The following is a 24,413-nucleotide window of genomic DNA, read 5'->3' on the forward strand; positions in this document are numbered from 1 at the left end:
CAGCACATATATAGCAGACCCAAACCCCTCCCACAACCACTCCCACTCCAAAATGCTACCGGCAGGACTAGCGATGTTGGGCCTGGGGGACCAGATAGCACTGCAAGTGCTACAACTACAAGAAGACGACGAACAACAACAGGTACAACAACCGGGCGCACAGGGGAGACGGAGGAGAAGGAGGAGGAGGAGGGCAAGGCAGGGTCAGCAAGGCCCACAAGCACTGCCACTACCACCACGCAGGCGGCCCGCAATCCCACGCCTCCGAGCTGATCCGTTCAACCTCACTGCTGAGCAGATCCACACCCTCTACCGTTTGGACGGGGACACCACAATCGCCATTGTGGACATGACACATGCTGACCTCGTGAGCATGATAGATAGCCCAACCGCCATCCCACCCCTACTGAAGGTGGTGTCTGTACTCCACTTCCTGGCCACAGGCACCTACCAGCACACAGTGGGACAGTTGCATGGCATTTCACAGCCACTGTTCTCACGGACACTCTTCCAAGTGCACGATGCCCTCCTGAAGCACGCCGACGACCACATCACACTACCACGCACGTACCAGGAGATTACCAACGCAAAAGTGGGATTCCATGCACTTGGCGGCATCCCGGGTTGCATTGGTGCCATCGACTGCACCCATGTTGAATTGGTTGTCCCACATGCCATGGAGGTCCAGTACCGCAACCGGAAACAATTTCATTCAATCAATGTGCAAATGGTGTGTGACTCCAACAAGATCTTTACGCATTGTTGTGCCAGATTTCCAGGATCTACCCATGATTCTATGGTCCTGAGGAACACAAGAATACCACGCTACATGGAGCGACACGCAGGGCACAGATCCTGGCTACTCGGTGAGTCTCATTCCATGCATGACATCGTGGCCCATTTGATGCGTCAATGACCTTGCAGGAGGGGGGGGGGGCTACTTAGCACTATCATTCCACTGACACCCTTTATTCGTCTCATACAGGTGATGCCGGGTATCCACTGAAGAGATGGCTCCTTACACCAATCCGGAACCCACAGAACGAGCATGAGGAGGACTACAACCATGCCCACTCACGTACCCGTGTGGTCATTGAACAGGCATTCGGCCTACTGAAGGCTCGTTTCCGCAGCCTCAGCAGGTCTGGCGGGGCACTCATGTACAGCCATGAGAAGGTTTCTAAGATGGTCATGGCATGTGTCATGCTGCACAACATGTGCATACGTAGGAATGTGCCCATGCCCCCTGACGCTGTACTGCATGCACCTGAAGATGATGATGATGAGGGTGGGGATGTGGAGGCACCTCAAGGAGTCCATGAGGCACAGGATGCACGTGCAATCCGACAGAGCATCATAGATGCATGCTTCTAGCAACCACGCATGGTGCCTATTACACGGAAAGGGGACCTGTGGCACTGTGTGTGTAGTACAGGCACATTGTGGACTGTACGCCTATGAAGGCCTCGTACGCAAATATCAATGTCCACACATGTCATTGGATGATAATGAGGTGCTGTATTGTTAATGTGATTTGATTTATACACCCTATGGACCCGCCACCCAGTGAAGCCCAACACACCCCCTCCACCCTACTACCTCCCCCCCCAACACCAGTGTCCAAATATGCATGCTGTCCGTGGGTAGACGCTATTGCAAGCCCCCTCTACGGGTATCAGGGGCACCCCTGCCCGTGGAGCGCAGGTTCCTGCCAGATCTGCGTTGGGGGCTGCCCTGGACGGAACTTGCCACGGATGATGTCTCTGCCTGCTCGCGTCCATGCATGTCTCTGAGGGTTTGTGAGAGCTCCGAGAGCACACGGCGCACAGCAGCAAGTTCAGCACAAACGTCTTTGGACGTCGCATGCAGTTCCCCCCTCAGGCTCTCGGTGCTTTTCTCCATTTGTGCTCTCAGGCTCTCGGTGCTTTTCTCCATTTGTGCTCTCAGGCTCTCGGTGCTTCTCTCCATTTCTCCCCTGAGGCTCTCACTACTTTTCTCTATTTGTGCCCTGAGTGTCTCGGTGGATGTTTCCATGGCTGCCCTGGAACCCCCGCATTCATTTGCATGGTCCTTGAGTAGCGTGGACACTTCCTGCTGTTGCTCGATCAGCAGGTCGAGGGACTGTTGCCTCTGCTGGGCCATGGACATTTGCGGTGGTGTGACAGGGGGGCTGCTCAACACATGTTGCCTTGGCACAGGACTTGTGGGGGTTGGCCAGTCGTCGTCTTCAGGGTGCCCCTGCGTGGTTTCGTCATGGTGTAGGGGATGGAACATGCAGGGGGATTGGGAAAGGTCATGGATGGTACCTACGTCGCCAGCACTGTTTTCCGTGTCGGAGCATGCTGGCATGACAGCTGTGTCACCTATGGTGCTGCTACCACCAGAGGCAGTGCCATCAGATACGTTCTTTGGGGGGACCTGTGGTGCTGGGGTTGTGGACTTGCTGGCTGCTGGGGTGCCTGTTGCAGTCCCCTCCAGTGTGCTGCCACTTGATTCCTGCTGCTGCCGTGTCTTGATCCTTGCACCTGAGGTGGAGGCTCTTGGGACGTTGGTCCTGGCCCTCTTTGCAGGCGTGCTGGTAGGGGTGTCCTGCAGCTCGTCGTTGGTATCGGACCCTGTGGTGGAGTAAAGAGGGGCGAGCGTTAGTTATGGGTCTGTCGGATTTGGAATGGCAACGTATCAAATGCATTGGGGTGGTACATGAGGCTGATTTGGGACTGGGCCTTGGAGGTGGTCTCATTTTCGTGTGGATTGAGGATGCATTCATTTGGCTGCCTGCAGTTAGGGGGTGCATGCTGCACATGTAGGGGTTGTTTATGGCATCTTGATTGATTTGTTTATTCATTCTGACTTTTAGAGGGCGCTGTCAGGGCAAAGTATGTATTGCACTATGGGGTCACATGGTACTGCACATGTTCGTGTTTTGTGGATTTCGCATTGTTTCTCTTGGCCAACCTACCTGATTCTCCGGATGTCGGCACTCCTTTCTCCATCCCTCCGACTCCCTCTATGCTCTCCATTCCTATGGTGGAGGCGCAGATATCCTCCCAGGGGGTCAACTTGATGGGCGACTCTGAACCCCCCCCGGTAGCTGTGGCGATGTTCCTGTTCGCAGAAAGTATGCTGCGTACGCGGATCCGCAGGTCGTCCCACCGCTTGCGACATTGCTGTGGCGTGCGGGGTGTTGTCCCCACCGCACTTACGCGCTGTGCCACCAGGGCCCATATGGCCTTCTTGTTGGCAAGGGCCGTCCTGGTCATTTGACTGGAGAAGACGACGGCGGCATTTTCCTGGAGGGTCTCGGTGAGCACGGTCAGTTCCTCTCGGGAGAAGTGGACCTGCCGCTTGCGATCACACGCTTTCTTGGCTACCTTTCCCATATTTATTTTTTTAACTGGGGTTGCTAACGGGTTGGGATGTGTGTCAGGGTCGGATTTTTAATGGTTGTGTTGGGATTCGGATTTTATAGTTGTGCGGCGTGCTGTTTCCCGTTCCGGCCACATGCTTTTACTTCCGTTTCCGTATATTTACGGTGCCCGTAATTTGCGGTGCCCGCTCGTTACGGTGACCGCTCATTACGGTGACCGCTAAGATGGGTGGCGGTATTGCACCTGGTGCAGCGTACGGCGGCGGTAAGGGCCGTTTTGGGGTCATTTCCGCCATCGCAGCCTTTCGGATTCCGCCATGGCGTAATGCTCGTGCCCGATGGGTCGTAATTAGCCGCACTTTGCTCCTTCGTGCAATGGCGGAAACGCTATTTACGCTGTTGCGGTCCGGTCAGTCACTTTCCGCCAGGGTCGTAATGAGGCCCAGTGACATTATGAACAAGCATCTTTTCAAACTTGTACCTTTTCAGTTCAACGTTACAATTTCTGTGCCGAATACAATGCAAAATGCTTGACTGCAACATTACAAACAATGGGTTTCGCACGGTGATCTCTGATCGAGTAGACTAGCCAACAATCCGGTGAAATTCAAAATGTATATTTTGACTAAATGACGTACACAGTTTACGAGGATATGTATGTAAGCGATGTGTGCGAGGAAAGAATTTGATTTAAAAAAACGATTGACTTTAATGAATATTCTATTTAAGGGATGTATACAAGAACGGGAATTAGAAGAGGAGGCACATGATCAGAGGTGACGGACCAGCTTGCTGGTGCGGTCGTTACAGTAAAGAACATGGTTTCACAGAAAATCAAGAAAACAAGGGGAACTAAAACAAGTTTGTTAACAAAAAGTGGTTTGGGCTGGTGTCTTCATAGCATGTTATTTTTGTTCTAAAGTGCTATATACTGCATGTTGGATTTACATTGAACATGTTTTTACAACCCATTTCCTAGAGGCCTAGAAGAAAACGAAATATTTGTATTTGTAAAAAATACAATGAAAGCAGTAATATGAAGACAGACGACAAATGAAACCAAAGATGCTGCTTGCCAAACAGATTTCACCATGGAGCAACTACTATTTGAGGTGCGTCGTGGTCCAGTCAATAAGCAGACTCGAGATGCTTATGCCCAATGGCCAGAAAATGAATTGAATGTGACTGGCGAAGCAAGCAAAGTGTTTTTGGACCATTGCTACAATGTGAACTCGACAAGAAGAAGAGGAAACTGAATATAAGGAAGATGCTTTTGAATGAATCAGTGACCACTTCACACAATCTACACCTGCAAAAAAATGGCCACCCATTAAACAATCGACATTTATGATTTCTCCAATTTGTGTGCAAATAACACTAGCTGAAATAACAGACGCTGAAGTCTCAACACAATTGACCGAGGAACTAGCCAAAGATCTCGACTTCAGTATGTCCTGTTCGGCCGATATGTGCATCACAGTTGAGCACTTTGACTGTGTTGGACATAAATACTCATGGACTCACTCATGATTTTGTTCCTAGGACACATACATTGCCACAAAACATTGCAAATTTGCCCTGTCCACCGAAAGCAGACCTCGTGGAACAGTTGACTTCCTGGTTCAAATGATTCGCAACTATTTATTGGTTCAACAATGTTTATACAAAGTGTCCAAATAAAGCGTCCAAATTGTCTTTTGAAATGTATCCTCTTTGCCCATTTTTTGTGTGCCAGAAGTGTCTTTTGGAGGATGTTATACAGTGTGATGCTGTGCTTTCACACTTCCTGCTTTCGTCAAGCTCTTGTGGGTCCTTCACTGATCGGGGGAGGGTCCGATGGCTATCAGCATGAAAGCAACTTTGGGGTTCTGCAGTTACCTTACCAAGCACGTGTTCAAATAGTTGAATAAATGTGTCCCACAAAGGAATGAGACCTAGGCTACATAAGAAACTTGGCACGCAAGAACTACTGACTGTAAGCAGAACGCCGCATCAAAGGGGGTTGTTGGTGAGAAATAGGTGCATTCTGGTCTATATTTTTACAGGGGCATGTGTTAGGGGTTGTTGCTATCGGATGCCTAATCAGAGGGGCCGATATATGATTTGCAGCCCTCGAAGTCTTACGATTTCAAAACGTAGTGGAGATAGGTGTCAGTGTTACCAAAATATATGAACACTCCTGATTAGGTATATGGGAGGTGAAGTTGAGGTGATGCGGGGGTAGGGTCTGGGGACCAGATGCGTTCAAAAGGAACAGGGGTCATCGGACCACAGCCTGGCAGGAGGGGGTTGGAGATGGCCCAAGTCAGTGAGCAGAGACGGATTGTGCACCAAGGTTGGAGCCTGCTCTGACATTCTCGTACAAGCACATTTGGTCAGGGCAAGAGACTTACTACTTGCAAAAATGATTAGCTGATTTACTTTGAGAACAGGAGACTGGCTGAGCTGACAGGTGGTGGGTGCTTGCTGTGCGAGGCGCTGGGAGAGAGCAGTTCACCAGAGGGACACTAAGAAATAAGGCATTTGGAAGTAAAGTAACTGTTTTCATTAAAAAAAAAAAAAAGTAAATCACTAGAAATTTTGCGCGGCATTGGTAGATGCCAGCAAACAGTTTGTTTTTCTAAAATATTTCAGATGCCACTGTTGTCTGCAAGGCTATTCGCTCACATTGGCTGTGCACACCCACGCATCCTACACAGTATAAGGTTCAATTGTTTTTCGGAGTATTTCAAATGGAATGAATGAAGGTGTACAATACTGTCAAATATGATAAGGTTCACCATTCCAAAACTGGACAAAGGAACATGTAATTTCATTTTATGAACATTTGTTGATCTGAAAGGAGTCTCTGCGGTACGCAGATAGAATGGAAATGCTGAATATTATGTACGTTTTACTGTAGATGATTTTATAGACAAATGAGTCAAGGTTTCATTATCGGACCGTTATTGCTGGCTTACATTGTAATGGGTTGTTTGTGGCATATTGCAACACGCAAAAACAACCTGTGTGTACTCGTCTTTGTCCCGGGCAAATGGCCAGTCCAGCACCGAAATGCAAGTAGTCCACACCTGGGTTCCCCAAGGTTCCACCTACGTCAAATTCTACGCTAATATTCTGTTAAAATGCCGTCTATGTGTTCTTCGAATTCTTTCTTCAACTTCTGCATCCCATTGCGAGCTAAACATACTCCATAGCACTAACCCCTCAAGCACATTGTAGACTAACTTTCCACTAGGTTTTCTCCGCGTTTCCATTGTTTCACATTTGTGTTCATTAGTTTTCACACGGTGCAGAATTTATGGGTAAATTGATAAATTAGAATGAAGAACGGCCACTGAGACACATTTCTGTTATGTTTTCTACACAGTTACATCCTGCCTTTCTGTGAACGTCATCGATTCCACATACCAATTGATGACTTCTTTAGCCGGCAGCTGCAGATACACTTACATGGCTGGATCACAATGACACCGTTTTTGTGACGATTGCCCCGGGCCGATATGCCTGTCGTGGTACCAGCGATAAGAAGCAACCTGAAATTGTTTATGGTGGCCTAGCGCCAAGTTGATGCCGAAGCCTTGCAATTCACAGTGCGTCCAATGCGCTTCTTATACCCAAAAGGAACACTGACTCACGATAAACATTTGTGGACCGAGAACAAAGAAATTACCAATGTGGTTGAATATGGCAATCAATGGATATTCTCGGAGCGTTTATTGAGAAATACATGCACATTATAAATGATAGTGTATTACGGTTTCCTTTAAAAATAATGTTTTGTATTCAAAATTGAGACATGCTGTGCTGTGAGAGGATGTGTGTTGATATTCCGGGTTCTGCGTCCGCTGACGTCAACACATAGGTGATGACTGTGCGCGTTTGGCTACGCTGCCCAGTAACGTCATGGAGATAGGCGGAGAGAATCACTAGGAATGGTGATGTCAGCTTCAGGGGCGGGGATATGATTTAGTGCCGCCAGGGCGGTTCACCTTAGGGCAATGTGGCAACAGATACGATTAGCACAAGATGGCCACACCCAGCTGCCCGATTTCACATGTGTAAAAGTGAGGAAAACTACGGTAAGGTTTAAAGGAAATGTTTATAAGATCAATCAACTTATGCTTAAAAACACATACCTGAACGCTCGGGACAATATTATTCGGCACACTATTCCTTTAACCTTTTAAAAAATTCATATAGCACTTTGTACTACTATCCAATTTACTTATCTTTAAGCATTCCCACATTGTTTAAAAAAAACATTTAAAACAAATGGGGAACAGATCACACAGATTTTGGACAAGGCACGGTTACCGCAGGGTAAGTATGAGGGGCATTATTTCACATAAAAATCATAAGGATGTCAAAAACATCAAGTGCTTCTCACCCTCAACAGTGGGCCAGTAAATGCATTTGAACAATATTTTTAGGGTAATTGAGATTAAAGCATGTTAAAACTCCCATAGGTTGACTGCTAGCGCGACAACCCCATAGTAACTATTTTACAAAAACTACGATATGTGGCAAAAGGTTGGTTTGTTGGAACTATTTACAGGGATGGTGCTGCCACAATAAACTCTAGCAGCTTTCTTCATGAGCATTCTTAGATGTGGTTTCAAACTTTGAATTGCAGGCATCCTTCACAGAGTCATATTGGTTTTTGGCAGCTATAGCCCTTATTATTGACAGCAGGCAATAGCCAGGCCCATATAAAGCAATCAAAATCTGTATAACGCTCACTAACTTGAAGGACATTTACAGCAGCCCACAACCTGGATAAGTTCACAGAGGAGCCCACCGTCCTGTCTGAAATAGTAATTCAAGTCTTGAATCCTTCCAAACATTGCCTCCCGAGATTTGTGTAGTATATATATAGTGCACAGTGTGCAGGGACCTAACAAGTGTGTACACATTCAACTCAGATATCTGGGTCTTTGGCGATGTCAGCTGCACATAATGCTTCAGTGGCAATTGTGCAGAGAGGGAGTAGATTGGCTGACAACTATACAGTTTTGACCACACTTGGTTAGATGGTCTGTTTGCCCAACATCACTGGACACAAAAGCCTAATGCACATTGGAGGGATGTGACTGACAGCACTGGTGACAGGTAGGTCATCTGCAACTCCACCCGAGGGGAGAGGGGGCTTAGGGGCATGTAATGCATGTGCGAAAATCAGCTAAAACATGGCGCTGGTGCGCAGCCATTTTGGACATTAACTTCCAAACTGCAATTAAAGTCTACGTTTCTGTGAGCTCAGTTAGAAGGCAGGCATGAATTCTGCAAGGGTTGGGCCGGGGACGGTTGCCTACCTCTCTGCCCTCCTGCCTTGGGACTGGGTAGTGTTGTCTTAGCCGAGATGAAGTTTTCTTCTGCAACTGCACTAACAGTGATGTAGACATTTGTATAATCATTCTTGCTTGTGCGTGTTCATGTATAACCAATTGCATTGATTCCACTATTTAGCTGTATACCTATGTGAATAAAAGGCCCTTAAAGAGCCAATCATAGTCTGAGTCCAAGTGTGTATTATTGTCTCCCTGAGTCCAATAACTTTTGGTCTGTGTAATCAAGTGGTTCTAGGGTCAGTACACGCGACAGAAAAGCAAAACATAATGGCACTGTGAGCAGGGTCTTTCTGCTGATATTGATGCCAAAGAACTCAACAAATTTGGAGCTTGGACTCAGAAAATCAATTTCCTTTTAGTGTTTAGGAAGAAGGTGGGTGTGGTTTAAGGTATGGACGATAGGGACGTGAAACATTCATTGACATCAGGAGTTCCCCATTTAGGAAAAAAGGAAGCTCCGCAAGCGGAGACTGTCCTGAAGTGATGATCCATGGGTGGACAAAGTCCATATGACAAATTGGCAGACTTGGGCGAGTGGCGCAGGTTTGAGTGAGACCTGGGATATGAGTTTAGGAGAGAAGAGTCCGGCCGAGGTGGCGGGGTGCCTGCAACAGCTACCTGTGGAAAAGGAGTGTTCCACTTTAAGTAGACAAGGGTGGATTTTATTGCATGCATTCAGAAGGATGTATTAACAGAATGTGGAATTGCGGGCGAGTGTCCTAAGACTGGAAAAGGAGCTGGCTGCCGAGAAACATATTGCGTTAATGCGTATAAGGCAGATCAATATCAAGCAGTAGCCGAGTGAGCTACTGTAAGCGTCGCCCGATACAAATATCGAAAGAGAAGAGGGAGGGTAAAAACCCACCAGGTAGCAACAGTGATTGCCTCTGCAGGGGTTGATTGGGACTCTGACCAATGGGAGGGAGATGTGCTCGACAGTATCAGTTCAGAGAGTTGGTCGGAGGGGGAAGTGCTGTCCAAACCAGAACCTGGCCGGAAAGAGTTGCATGTTAAACCAGTGATGCGTAGGCGAGCTGGGCCAAATCCGAATAATCCTGGAGGTTGTATAGTGGATTTGACAACCTTGGAGGATTATTCTCAACAGAAAGTTGGGAAATAAAGAATCGATTGAAACAGAGGGCTGGTGAGCCTATGTTAACCTTCATGGTCAAATTATTCGATGGAGGTGCAGCAGGTCTTTTTGAGGACGCGACGGATGCCTCAAGATTTCTGCAATTGTCACAGGAAACACATTCAGGAGGTATTGCAGGCAGGGACACCTCAATGACGGGAGAGAACCGCAAGTGTTTACAGTTAACTGCTCAAGGGTGTAATTTCAAGTATCCAATTACATCAGACTGGCCTAGCGAGGAGAAGAAATGGTACACATTGAGAGAGGCAATTCAGAGGCTTAGGGAGCATGCCATGAAAGAAGCCATCCATGTTGAGGATCCCGAACATATGGGGTTAGTAGCGTTATCAGTCTCAGCCCGAAATACAATCATTCGAACTGCTCCTCCTGCATACAAAAATGTCATTATGAGACTGCTGGTGGAGATGACTGGTAAAATAACAGATGAGGTGGTGGATGCTATCAGACAGTTTGCAGATCTAGGAGAATGGGACAAGACAGGAGAGAGAGAGACAGAGAGAGAGAGAGACAGAGAGAGAGACAGAGAGAGAGACAGAGAGAGATCACAGTGATAGCACAAACCCCTGGAAATAGGTTTGATAGTCGAGATTCTCGTGTGTTGTGGAAATATATGTTTTTAGCACTACTAGAAAATGGAGTGCCACGAGAAGATATTGATGAAATCGAAACCCGAGAAATGTATCAGCTATATAAAAAGAGGGCTCGAAGGAAAAGAGCAGTACAAACAAGTGAAAAGGCAGGTCCCTTCTGTGCCGCCTGAGAATGCGGATGACCACCATACCAGCTGACCTATGCTGATTTACGGAAAGTTGTGAGCGCGATGTTGGAGACAGAGTCCAAATACGCGCATTCAGAATAAGAATAGGATTGTGGTCAAATCCCGGTAGCGGCTGCCCGAATTATGGTAGACAGACGGCCCCATGCGAATGTGAAGTTATTCTGGCAATCGGGAAATACCCCAAAGGTTTGCGCCTTGATTGATACCGGGGCAGGGCCTCATTGATTCATGGGAATCCGCTAAGATTTAATGGCAGGCATTTCACCATTACTGGATTGGGAGGGAAAGAGACCCCCGCAGTCCAAACCAGAGCTCATCTGAAAATTGGTAATCTGAAAATGAATACATACCAAGTGTTGCTTGTTCCCATACTTGAATACATTATTGGCTTTGATGTTCTGGAGGGTTTGACATTAGGATTGGGAGGTAAAACCTAACCTATCAGTTCGGGGTGAGAGCATTGACGTGTACCTCCGTGATTTTGCAAAATTGAAAATGCCCATTTGCAGGTTCCCTTAGCCACAAAACCGGTATCTATGAAACCATATATTCATTGGGGGCAGAAGGAGATTCCAGGCACCATTAAGGGGTATGTTGAAGCAGGTGTGGTACGACCTGTAACCACGGTTGGAACAATCCGGTCTGGCTGGTCAAGAAGCCGGACGGAAGCTATAGGATTGTGGATTATCGAGAGTTGAATAAGTACACTTCTTCATTAATACCTGCAGTTCCAGATGCTGTTAACTTGATTGAAAAAGTGCAGAAGTTGGAAGGAACTGGGTACACAGTGATAGATTTTGCAAATGCATTTTTCACCGTACCGATTGCAGAAGAATGTCAAGAGCAGTTTGCGTTTTCTTGGAATGGGAGGCAGTATACGTTTCAACGTTTGCCAATGGGACACATGCATAGTCCAATAATCTGTCACCGGCTGGTGGCAGAACATTTGGATAAAATTCTGTGCTAACCTGATGAGCAGATTTCGGACTATAACAATGACATTTTAAAACAGGGAAAGGATCAGCAGAGTGTGCGGACGCACCTACGCCTTGTTATTGAGGGCTTGAGAAAGGAAGGACGGGAAATTATTGAGACAAAAACCCAGGGTCCAGTGGAGACCGTGATTTTCCTGGGAATCCAGTGGCACAATGGCAACGGGAAATGATGCCAAAGTATAAACAAAATCTCTGAGTTTTCTACATCTATGAAGAAGAAACAAGCTAAACAGTTCATGGGTTGTTTGGGTTTTGAAGACCGCATACACCACATTTGCAGCAGATTCTTGTGCCCCTCTACAAAGTGACCCAAAAGAAATCGCTTCGAGTGGGAAGGGGAGCAAGAGAAAGCATTTCAGTAAAAGATACTATACAGAGAGTGCTTGATGTATGGCCATTGAGTGCAGGGGAAGTGGAATTAAAAGCGTCTGTACAGGAAAACTATGCCAATTGGAGTTTGTAGCAGAAACGGGACCGAAAGCGCGTTCCTTTGGGGTTTTTGAGTCGTAAATTACCCGAAGCTGGTGACCGATGTACTCCCTTTGAAAAGCAGTTGTTGGCATGCTATTGGGCTCTTGTGGATACAGAGCAAATGACAGTGGGTCACGATGTATTGATCCGACAGGAAATTGCGATTATGCAATGGGTACTGAGCCCTCCTAAAACACATTGAATAAAACACATCAAATAGGACATGCTCAAGAGGCTAGCATTGTTAAATGGAAGTGGTACAATCAAGATCGTGCCAAAACGGGAAAAGGGTTCGATAGCAAGGTTACATGGGCAAGTGGCTGGTGTTCCGTTGGTTGATTTGGAACCTTTGGAGGGGGCCGAAGTCTGTGAATCTCCTGTAAAATGGGGAGTACGTATGGAGAGTTGACGAGTGAACAAACTAAACATGCATGGTTCACCGATGATTCAGCCAAATATGTGGGGACTGAGCGACACAGAAGGCCGTGGCGTGCAATCCCAAAATAAAGAAAATATAGACATCAGGAAAATGGAAGAGTAGTCAATTTGCAGAATTATATGCAGTTTACCAAGCATTAAAACAAGAAGCACCTGGCTGTTATATATATACTGGCTCATGGTCCGTTGCGAATTAACTTGCTGTTTGGCTGCCAACATGGCAGAAGAATAGATGGAAGATTCATGCAAAAGAATTATGGGGAAAGGAACTGTGGCAAGATATCGCCGACATGTTAATGCATAGCACCATAACTGTATATCATGTAGATGCACACTGTGCAATGGACTCATTCGAATGTTGGTTGAATTCTGTTGCAGAGGAACATGCCAAAATTTCAGCTATGCATGCAAGGTCTGAGGAAAATGATCTGGAAGGGATTGCTAAGTGGGCACACCAGAAAAGTGGGCATCCTGGAGAAAAGGCTATCATGTGGGCACAAGACAGGAATCAGCATTCCTTTAGAAGTGGTGAAAACAATTTTGCAATGTTCAGTGTATCAGCATCAGAAACAGATCTATTCCACATGTCATGCATGGTACACTAAAATGAGGTACTTTACATGGACAACTTTGGAAGATCGATTATATCTGTCCAATGCCAATTAGCACAGGATGTCAAGTAGGTGTGTACGATTGTGGACACATTCTGGATATTTGATGGAGTTGCCGTGCAAGAGAGCTACGCAATTGAATACTATTAAATTGTTCGCTCAAGTGGCAGTGTATTATGGAATACCTTTATAGATTAAAAGTGACAATGGGTCACATTTTAAAGGAAAACTGATTCAAGACTTGTCAGGAAAAGGGTGCTGAATGGATCTTCCACGTCCCGCATCACCTGGAGGCTTCGGGATTGAGAGAATTAATGATTTGTTGAAAGAACAGTTGCAGAAAACTGGTGAAGGTAATCTGAAAGGGTGGCGTGAGCGTGTTTTGGATGCGGTGCAAGTATTGAGTAACAGACCAATTGCCAATGGTGAGACTCCATTAATGCGTATCTTAACGCCAGCCTTACAAATTAAGCCAAACTGCGCATTTGAGACATTGATGTACTGGGAAATGTCACTTGGGGCTCTAGCTCCTTATCGAGCCACGCCAGAGTCTGCAGGGGTGGATTTACATGCGAGGGAAGACATTAGACTGGAACTCAGAGGAATCAGTGTTATCGACACGGGAATTGGAGTGCAAATTCCCCATCAGAACATATAGGATTAATTGCTCATAGATCTGGATTAGCATCTGGAGGAATCCAGGTATTGGGAGGGATGGTTGAAGCTAAGTATCAAGGAGAAATAAAAGGGATCCTAATCAATAGTGGGGAGAACATGCTACCTACCTATCCATAAGGGCGATAGGGTGGCGCAGTTAATTATTGTACCTGTAAAGTTGTCTATGGTAAAGAAGGGAGATAAGGATACGTGGGGATAAGGATTTTGGCTAATCAGACAGAATGGTTCCGTGAGCGAAAGTTTGGGTGGAGAAACCTAGTGGTCCACTGGTTCCGGAAGATGTAGTTGCAGCAGGGAGGACCAAGTTGTTCTTGTAATGGAACCAGGGAAGAGAAAATTGAGGCATGTTTCCGTTGACATGTTATTTACGTGAGTGATGTTCTTCACTGATCTTATTTTTTTCTTGAAATGTTCTTTTCCAGACCCTGTGTGTGGTTTTCGCGCGGAGTCCATTTGGGAGGGTCAGGGGACATGCGAGAAACCGTGGCAAGTGACTCCATGTTGCAGCTGAATTTAAATGGTCTGGATGACGACTGGCAGCTTTGATGTTACCACGCTGCCTGCTGCCAGTTCCACTGCGTGGTATTGTGGCTCCTAGCGGTAACATTGTGGACATGGGTGTGATGTTTTGCCCCCCCTTCCACAACTCCCATGTCTTTGGTGTGGCATGGCTATGCTGCAATTGCGTAGCAACCTGAGACTGTACGGGCCTGTGTGCTCAACATCTCCCACTTCTGCTTGGCTGAGGTTCATGATACCGCACATTTGATTTCGAAGTGCCTCGTGGCTGTGCCTACGTCGGCCCCTGTGTTGCGGCACGTTTTCAGAGTACTGCATAATGATTCTCTCGTGGAGGATTCGGATGTCAGAGGCTCTTTTTCTGTTTATGAGTACTTCAGATTTTGCGCAGACAATGATCACAAATTGAGAACTATGACCCGTTTGTCACCTACAATATTGCTCCTGCTGATGTTTGTTACCTAATGAGTTGTGATCCGCAGCACATTGGCAAATGTCAACAATTGGACTGGACTAATGCTCGAAACAGTACTGGCTTTAAAAAGCGTGTATGTCCTCCATCTATGTCAGTTTGTACTGATTTGTCTAATGACATGTTCTTTAATTTGACTGTTTTAGTGGCCAGTCATATACGCCCTGTTAAGCTTCCTACAGGTTGGCCATTTTCCTGCAGTAACATTACCTACTCCTATATTCCCGCTAACATTTATGGTGGCCCTTGTGCCTTGACCACGCCTTAGCTTGATGTTTCCTTTGCAGTCTGCTATTCGTTGCTCTCCGCGTGCCGTTCATCATATTGGCCTGTCCCCCGACTGGTGATTCTAATGTGCGTTTGTTGTCTGAAGCTGAAGTGTTAGCACTTGCAATTTCCTTGTTGGAGATTCTGGTTTAGCTGCTGCGGGCTATAAATCCTTGATTAAGGTGGCTTGTGTGGTAGTGAAAGGACTTAATGAAACCTCTCAAGCTTTGACTGTGCTGCTGTTAGCCAACAGACATTTTAGAAAAGCTATTTTGCAAAACAGGAATGCTATCCATTTGTTTTTAAAGCACAATTTGGGTTGCAGTGCTGTTCAAGGGATGTGTTTTGATTTGGATGATCGTTCCCGTTCTATGGAGCAGCACATTGGCTATTTAAACAACTTAATTTCCCAAGTCACTCAAGATCAGGGTGGGAGCTGGCGGGATTAGGTGTTTTCGTGGATTCCAGGGGCATTGCGTTATATTTTAGTTGGGGTTTTTGCTGTGCTTATTGTTTCGTTTGTTGTTGTTGCATTCCGATTTTGATGGGTATTTTTCGTCTGTTTCAAAAAAAATCTTTTTGTTCATTGGGATATGGCAGTTGATTGTCCAAAGGGTGGAGTGTAATGCGTGTGCGAAAATGAGCTAAAACATGGTGCATGCCCATTTTGGACATTCACTTCCAAACCGCAGTGAAAGTCTACTTTTCGATGAGCTCAGTTAGAAGGCAGACATGAATTCTGCAAAGGTTGCAACATATTATGAAACAGATGAGCTCACTATGAAGGATAGTTGTTGGATAGTTCGCTCAAGGTCGAGCCAAGAAGGGAGTTGGAAATGTGCAGGTGCATTGGTAAGGGGTGCTGGGAACGAGCGCACCAGAAACAAACTGGGTTTTTCCACTACTGACTGGATTTTTCCGCTCTTTGCTTCCTATGCTTGGTGTCTGTCCTGAAAAAGGTGTGGGGGGCAGGGCAAAGACGGGTTTTCCCACCATAAGAAGAGCGGTATCCTGATGGTAGGGAGAGTTGGTACCCTTGGTGATGAAGTCTCGCTGAGAGGGAGGACGCTCCGCTCCAGACCCCGTTAGCATGTGTGATCTCTCTGCCTAATTGCCTTGTGACTGGGTAGTGTTGTCGTGGCTGAGATGACGTTTTCTTCTGCAACTGAACTAACAGTGATGTAGACATTTGTATAATCATTCTTGCATATGTTTATGCATAACCAATTGCATTTATTCAACTATTTAGCTGTATACCTATGTGAAAGTGAATAAAAGGACGGTAAAGAGCCAATCATAGTCTGATTTTGAGTCCAAGTGTGTATTATTGCCTCCCTCACTGCGAGAGTCAAACTAATAGGAAGGGGGTTTTCAAAGGTTTTCTGAAGCCACTTTCTGATGGAGACTGAAGCAACAAGAGGAAGAGACCACTTGGGCCATAGGCTCCAACCTGGATAATGAAAGTGTATTGACTTGGTAGAAGGATCAATAGAAAAAGCAACAACATGAATATTGGTGGAGGCTTGAGTCCAGTCAGAGGCTAACCTGGACAAATAACTGTTGCAGGACTCTTTGGAATCCCTGGTATCCTCTAGGGAAAAGTACTTGCATTATCCTGCAGGGACCAGGCCTCCGAAAGATTGAACTCTAGCTGGCATTGCACGGTAGCAGCGACTGTAAGGCAAAGAAAGCACCTAGGAGCAGTGCACAGTGGCAGCTGCCATAACAGACCATGGTGATATGCCTGGTAGGAACGAGTCAACAGGAGCCAACGAAATAGACCAGAGGTTTACTCGCATTTGGCTTGGTCACCACAAACTCCTTGAAAACCAGCAGCGCACTGGGGTCAAAAGGCTCTTTGTAAAAGTGAAACCCATTGCTGAGGGACTACATCAAAAAGGGACAAGCTGCCAATGAGGAGTCTGAGGCACCATCACTGTTTAGGAAAGCAACATCCGAACCACTGAGGCAAAAATAAAGTCCGAGGGAAAACAGCCTCCACATACACAATACAAAGCTTGAAGAACTTTAAAATGGACATGTCAAAAGTAAATTACTGTTCCGCAAATACAACCTATTGCTCCAAAGTGAGAGAAGGGATCGAGTTACGTGTGTAGCGGCGACAGCACTTTCAAACCTCTGCTTACGTGCTGAAAGAAATGACCAGTTTTCTACAACGGATGTACAGATTTCTCAACTATCTGTAAGCAAGGCTGAATGTACCAGCACTATAAAACCCCTTTCTATGTTTCTATGCAGCTCAGAGACAATTTTCTGAATGGAACACCAAGAAAAGGGCGTCAAATGTTCTGGACATTCTGTGACAGAGAAACATACAATTCTCTAGAATTCTACTCCATGAAAAATAGCATTAAAAAACATTTCATTTTAAAAGAATATTAAAACTATTTTCCAACATTTTGTAGAAAGAAGTCATATGGAATACATACCCAAAGATGTAACAAAGTGTTCATGCGCATTAAGAGTCTTCATGCATCGCTTGTTCTTGTAGTCCCAAACACGAAGAGTCTTGTCGTCGGCACAGCTCATAATGAATTTTCCACCGGGATGGAACATTATGCCTCGTACCCAGTTATCATGACCAACCTTGGAAACAAAAAACAGGGTGTCCTCTTTCAGATCAGACTATGGCACAATACAGCTACAAACCTATGACACCGAAGCTTTCACTACACCAAGGTTCAAATAAAGAAATACATTTTTTCAGATATCCAACAGAAGGCTAATTTTGTCTTTTTTCTTAGCCTTCATCTCACAGCACAGCTTTTGATTTCCTCTTTGAGGGTCTCTGCAGCTGCCGCTCTTTGGACCTGTGGCTCTGTCTGAGCAGATGAAGCTACTCTTTCCTTTGTGGCCATCTCATTAGAATCACAGATCAGTTAAAAAAGCTGAACAAGTTCACACAGTTTTTTTTTGCATAGGGAGTGTTAAATTCCATGCCCCATCCATCCGAATACAGGGCATCACCTACACATTGCTCAGCTCTGCCAAGTAAACATGACTGAAATGTCTCCAGATGATACTAATGATCTTCAATACAGACAGCGAGGTCTATACCAGCTGTCCAAGGCACTTGCTGCATGTTAAATTATATCCTGGTCTTAAATAGCTGGCATAGTGTACACTGGCAGTCTAGAGCATATTTTCACATCCTGCTTTCTGTTGGTTCATCCCAATTTGAAACACTATTGTAAAAGCTGTTACCAAATGATATGATCCTTAAATTATTAACCATGGGAGGTTGGAGTGCAGTTAGCCTTGCAGAATTTTAACTCGCAAAGTACACACTTGTGCCACATTATACTTTAAGGCCCAACCCACAAGTTAGCCACCCAGACAAACGCCATCTTCTGATAATCTGTTGCGTAATTTGTGTTGGTGCATTATCAGTGAAACTTATTTTTGCAACTTTTCACTTCACAGTAGGTAGGCGAGTTGAAAGTGAATCTATACCCAACAAGCTATAAAACTATTGTTGAAAGTAAACAGTTTCCTACTGTTGCATGAGTCACCTGGATTCTGATGATGTGCAGTTACAAGCAGTACTGTAAATCCTGTTTGTAGAGAGGGCAGTACTAAACTATGCCAAAAATGCTTCAAATTGATATAAAAGAGGGGCAGTAGAGAAATCAGTCTAAATGAAGGTTCTCAATGTAAAAGGGTCGAAATATCCTGTAGAAAACAGGCCACCCTTCAATTTCCACATAAGGGAAAGGGGCAGGGTGCACACATGTCCACATATCTATTGTTACTAAACAATGCTATACAATGTCTGTATGCCTACCTTATTACTTGGATGTAAGTCCACTAATGCCACAAAGTCCAATTTGTGATGAGCAGTCAAATGGCCGATTGAAGGCCCCAGAGAAAGTTGAGTTCAGGAGGGACTGCAGGTGCACTGATGCTTGGTGATATGTAGCTGCTCAGACTAAACTAATGTCGTTATGTGGTAGCGGTGGACTCCTTCCTTAATGACAGTCATCTTTGTGAAGATACACGTCGAAGTCTTCCACATGAAAATTAGCATTTTGTACTGATGATGGTTCCTGGTGGGGAACCTCAGAAATATGTAATGCAGTGGCCAAATGGAAATGCTGTTTTTATCACCACGCAGGTTGACTACATAGAGCCAAACCTCGCACGTGATGGGAGGAGGGACTTTGAGCCGGATAAACCATTTTGACTTCCTCATCCGGAAGGCAGTGGATTAACTGAACTGTGCTGCTGTTCTTTTCCAAAGCAACAAACTTGGACTAATACCCCAAATTCTATTTTACGTAAAGGGACAAACACTGTGGCTCTCATGTTCCAAGGATTCCATATTTATGATGTGAGAAGAATCTGAATAATGGGGGAAGTGGGTGAGAGTGTGCAGGCAGTATCACAATTGGCAATGACTCAGAAACCATTTGTTGTGCAATCTCCCTCCATTCAGACAGGGTGGCGTTCCTCCCTGCTACCCGACTGATGTGGCAGTCAGCCACAGTATAGTTCGATTTGGGGCTTTAGGTCTGTTTTGCATCCATTTGGCCCTGTGGGGAAAGTACTAATACTTGTGTCTCCCCGGCCCCCTCAGCAAAAACAAGTAATTGGACTCAGACTAGCAGAAAAAAAAAACACATCATAAAATTATAAGATTATAAAACAACTGCCTTGTATAGATACCAATAAACATACATTTAAGATATATAAGAATTTGAATATAGGTTCCATCACCGTAAAACAGGAGGCAGAAGAAAACTTCATCTTGACCACCACCAACACTGCTCAGTCCCTCAGCAGGGAGGCAAAGAGATCACTGCGTCCAACGGGGTCTGAAGTGGAGCGTCCTCCCTTTCAGCGAGACTGCATCACCCGGAGGTCCAGATTCCAACTAACTTTCTCCATACAATGCTCTCTCCTTTATGGGGGCATTTCCCCGCCCTTCTCAATTGTGTTCTGCTCTAGGCCGAAAAGCAGATCACAAGTCCAAGGGAAGAGGATGGAAAAATCCAGTTAAAATTGGAAAAACCAAGCGCCCCTCCCTCTCTCGCATTCATTCCGAGACCCCTTATGATGCACCTGCTGTGTGCTCCGACTCCCTTTCTGAATGCGTCCTTCAATGGACAATACAATAACTATTCTCTGCGTTAAGTCCAATTGAATAATATTTATGTGACCTTGCTCTATTTTCGTTGCTACTTGCTCATTCTGTGAGGCACGCAGAAATGCAGACTTTATTACTGTGATCCAAGATGTGTTAAAAAATGGCTGCGCATCGACGCCATGCTATTCTAGGTCGCTTTTCTCACACAAGCATTACAAGGTCCATAGACGAAAAGCCATGATATAATACATTGCCAGATTCTAGTTGTTTCCAGGACGGTGTCCGTTCAGCCAGTCTGCTGAAGATTATCTGACTGATATAATGGATGAGGTTGTACTCTCCATTGGGATGGTTAAACAAGACTGTTTAGGAAATGAAGGCGGACCAGGCTAAGGTGAAAAAGCGAACTGATGAGCTGGAATACAGGGTCTTTGGCTCGGAAGATCAGCTGAGAACCCTGGAAGATAACGTGCCACATTTGTCCATGATGCTGCCCCTAAAAGCATTTCTGAGCAGGATAACTACTCAAGGCACTCCAATATCAGGATTACTGGCTTTCCAGAGGGTATTGAAAATAGTCACCCAATGGATTTTCTGCAAAAAGTTCTGCCATAACTGCTGGATCTGCCACCGGGGAAGTTTCTGGAGATTCAGAGGGCTCACCGTACACTTGTCCCCAAGCGTGCTGTTGGTCACCCCGCCCTGTGCCTTCCTGGTGAAGCTTCCGAGGTTCCCTGTAAAAGAAATGTTGATGGAGAGCCATGGAGTTTGGTGGGCTGAAGTGGGGTGACAATTGTAAAATTATGCTGTTTAATGACTACAGCAGGGAAGTTATTGCCCAGAGGAAGTTGTTTGCGGACTCAAAACGTTTGGCCAGAGAAAAGCACCTCACTTGCAGGGTACACCATAAAGTAACACTCAAGATTGTGGTGGATCGCTCCACACACTCCTTCACAGATCCATTGAGCACTTGCTCTTTCCTGGCCAACTTATAACAGGACCATGCTAAGGGAGCTTGCTCACTTAGGGCCAAGTACTGATTTTGTTATAAAATTATCCCCATCTTTCTTATTTTTTCCATTTCCGTTTTTCCAATTGGACCACCTTTTTGTATGCGTTTTTGTGCAACCTGCCTTAAATGTGTTTTTATCCTATTTTTGCACACCTAATTTCCACTTTCTCTCACTTCCAGTGTTCTTCAAGCTTCCGTTTGACCCTCTCCTTACTTTCTCCATCAAACCTGACTGCCTATTTGCCATTCCGCCCCGGTGTCCCCGCAACGATCTCTGCGTGAACGCCAGCAAGACTGAGCTCTTTCCCATTGGGAATCCTGCTCCCTCCTTCCCCTCACTCTGGCCACCCTCTATGGCCTCGCCCCCATCTTCATCGGAAGCCAGAAACCTTTGAGTCATCTTCGACTCCTCTCTTCCCTTCCTCCCTCACAGAGGACCTTGCCAAGAAGTCCAACTTAACTACCCCCCCCCCCCCCTCAAAGGTTCCTTCCTGGTCTCCAGAGCTCTAGTACTCTCAAGTCTGGACTACTATAAAAGCTTCTTCCTTAATCTACCCTCCTCTCATCCAGAATAGGGCTGAAAGACGTATCCTTGACCTCAAGCCCAGGGACTGCATCTCTCCAGCCCTAAAATCTCTCCACTGGCTCCCGGTTGCTGCAAGGATCAAATTCAAATCCCTCTACATCATCCATAAGGCTCTCCGGGGCCTGGGACCACGCTATCTTCAACTGGCTCTCTCAAAATACTCTTTCTCCAGATCTCTACGCTCCTCCTGAGCCAACTCTCTGCGTGTCAAGCGTTTTTCTAAACAGCGAGCTGGTGGCCGATCTCTTTCCTTGGCTGGTTTCCTCTTCTGGAACAGCATCCCCCCCTTCTCTCAGCCTTGAGGCGGATATCTTAAATTTTGGAAGCTCCTCAAGACATTCCTTTTCACCTCATCCTCCCCCCCCCCCTCTTCCTCCCGTGTTAAACCCCTCAGTCACGGTGATCAGTGACCAGGGCCCTTATGTGTCCTGCCCCCCCCCCATTCCCCCAATAGCATTCAGCCTCCGCCCAGCACTTGCCTTTGGGCGCCGACTAGCCTGTGCTATCACAGGCCTGCACTTATTGTATTGGCAGCTGACCAATCCGACCAAGTGATCTCTGCCAGGCACTTAACAGCTGCATGCAACTTACTCCCTAGCACCTCCCTCCTTGCTACTCCCAGCACTTAACCCCACCTCCCATCTCTCTCTCTCTGCACTTGCACGCTCTGAATGCTCACAAGGTCTAGTAGAACTGCTTCTCTCTTTCTTCACTGTTATTATATATGCATTCCTTCCCATGTTCCCTCCCCATGGCCCTGCAGGCGTTTTGAAACACAATTTACTTTATGTATAAGTGCCTTACAAATGCACAAAAAAATAAAATAAATACTGTTTCGGTTCCTTCATGGTTGCTTCGTGTTAGGGTTTTGACCCGATGAACTGCCTACTTGGGGACTGTTTTCTTACTGCAAGGTACGAATATTGAAGTTCCCTTTTTTCCAGTAGGTAATCTTTCCTGTGCTCTGCTATAAAGGAAGGCATGACACAGATGGGCATGGTTGACATCCAGAAGCTTCTATAGGGAGGTTGCACTCGGGATTCTCATTAGGCTGTGTTCATAATTGATTCATGTGTACTGGAAGCATACTTATGCTGGCACTGGACAGACTGTAAATAGAGTATTTTGCTCCCCTTGCTTGACCGATTTATGCGCAAATTTGCAGTACTGAACAATAACTATGCTAATATTTGTCTGATTTCTTGAACAAACGTATGCCAATAACGCGCACCCCTGGATGCTCCCGCAATTTTTTTTTTTTTTTTAAATACATGTATGATTTCATTTGTACACAGCACACGTTTGCTGATGTCTAATTCATACATGCATGCATGGCAAAGGAGGCTTTATGAAGATGTCCTTAGTATTACATAGCGGATGGGGACAGACGGCTCCACCCATTCTATCCGTTTCCTCGCCTCCCATCAACACCCAGCCAAATTCACACAAGATGTTCATGCAGTGGTCGGGCAAACGGCAGATGCTATTGCCTCGGTATCTAAACATTTCCACCCCGGTAGTTCAGAGTATGGCATAGATGAGGACTAGTGGGAACCTAAGTAGAAAAAAAATAGACCACTGTGCAATGTAAGCTTTGGCAATGTTCTCTTACCCTTCACTGGCTAAGTAATAGTTTTCTGGATGGGCACACTTCTGTACATATGCCGAGCTTTGTGGCCTGTTTATACTGTGTGCATAGAACAAGTTACTTACCAACTAACGTTCTTTCGTTTGTATGTTCCTCCCATGTGGTCCTCTTAGATATTCTTATCTTTCAGCTTTGCTGCTTCGGAAAAAATGTTCCACCAGAGGTCTCAGCGTCGGTGTCCCTCGAGGGCTGCTGTCGAGCGTCAACGCCATCCGCAGTATAAAGGGCTCGAGCTGAGCCCATTGGCTTCAGTTATGTTTTTACGATATGATGAAGTGCATCAGATGACCAGGCATTCATTGACCTTCAGCTCTTAAGGAATACGGAGAGCAATTGGCGTAAACTGTGTGGCGGGGTAGGCTGGGAGGGTCGATGAGGAATACGTGGGAGGAACATCCAATCGAAAGAACGTTAGTAAGTAACTTGTTCTTTGAATGTATTGTGTCCTCCCACATATTCCTTATCTTAAACAGGGTCCCAAAGCAGTATGAATTCGGAGGATGGAGTACCAGAAATGTTATTAATGAACCGTGTGAAAAACGGCTTTTTCAAAAAGGCCACCTTGAGATGATTTGAGTCCAAGCAATACTGCTTCACGAAGGTGTGTATTGACGACCAGGTGGCCGCTGCACAAATATCTTGGACCGGGACACCCCTCTGAAGAGCCGTTGAAGTCGCCATGCCCCTATTTGAATGGGCCCTTAGCCCATCTGGAGGCTCTTTACCAGCCAATTTATAGCATTCAGTAAGTGCCAAAATTATCCATCTGGACCACATCTGATTTCAGACCGCTAAACCCAATTTGTGTTCAGTATACCCGACAAGGAGTTGATCATTTTGTCGAAATTTAGCCACACTGGAGATATGGAAACTGGGAGCCTTTTTCAGGTTCAGTCTGAGTAGCCTTTCTTCCTCCTTACTTGCATGCGGAGGAGGATAGAAAGAAGGTAAGGTAATTTT

At 45.9% G+C, this 24,413-nt stretch overlaps 1 protein-coding gene across 2 annotated transcripts in view; it reads right to left on the minus strand.

The window, feature by feature from the left end:
• PAFAH1B1 (platelet activating factor acetylhydrolase 1b regulatory subunit 1) overlaps positions 1 to 24,413 on the minus strand; it is a 1,367,099-nt gene that overhangs the window by 217,051 nt on the left and 1,125,635 nt on the right. For both annotated transcript variants that reach the window (XM_069615068.1, XM_069615067.1), the window contains exon 10: positions 17,551 to 17,707. In XM_069615068.1, the coding sequence (XP_069471169.1) occupies positions 17,551 to 17,707 (157 nt within the window). The remainder of the gene's footprint in view (positions 1 to 17,550; positions 17,708 to 24,413) is intronic.

The sequence above is a fragment of the Ambystoma mexicanum genome, chromosome 9 (assembly GCF_040938575.1).
Source record: "Ambystoma mexicanum isolate Mex_15411 chromosome 9, UKY_AmexF1_1, whole genome shotgun sequence".
Lineage (NCBI taxonomy): Eukaryota > Metazoa > Chordata > Amphibia > Caudata > Ambystomatidae > Ambystoma > Ambystoma mexicanum.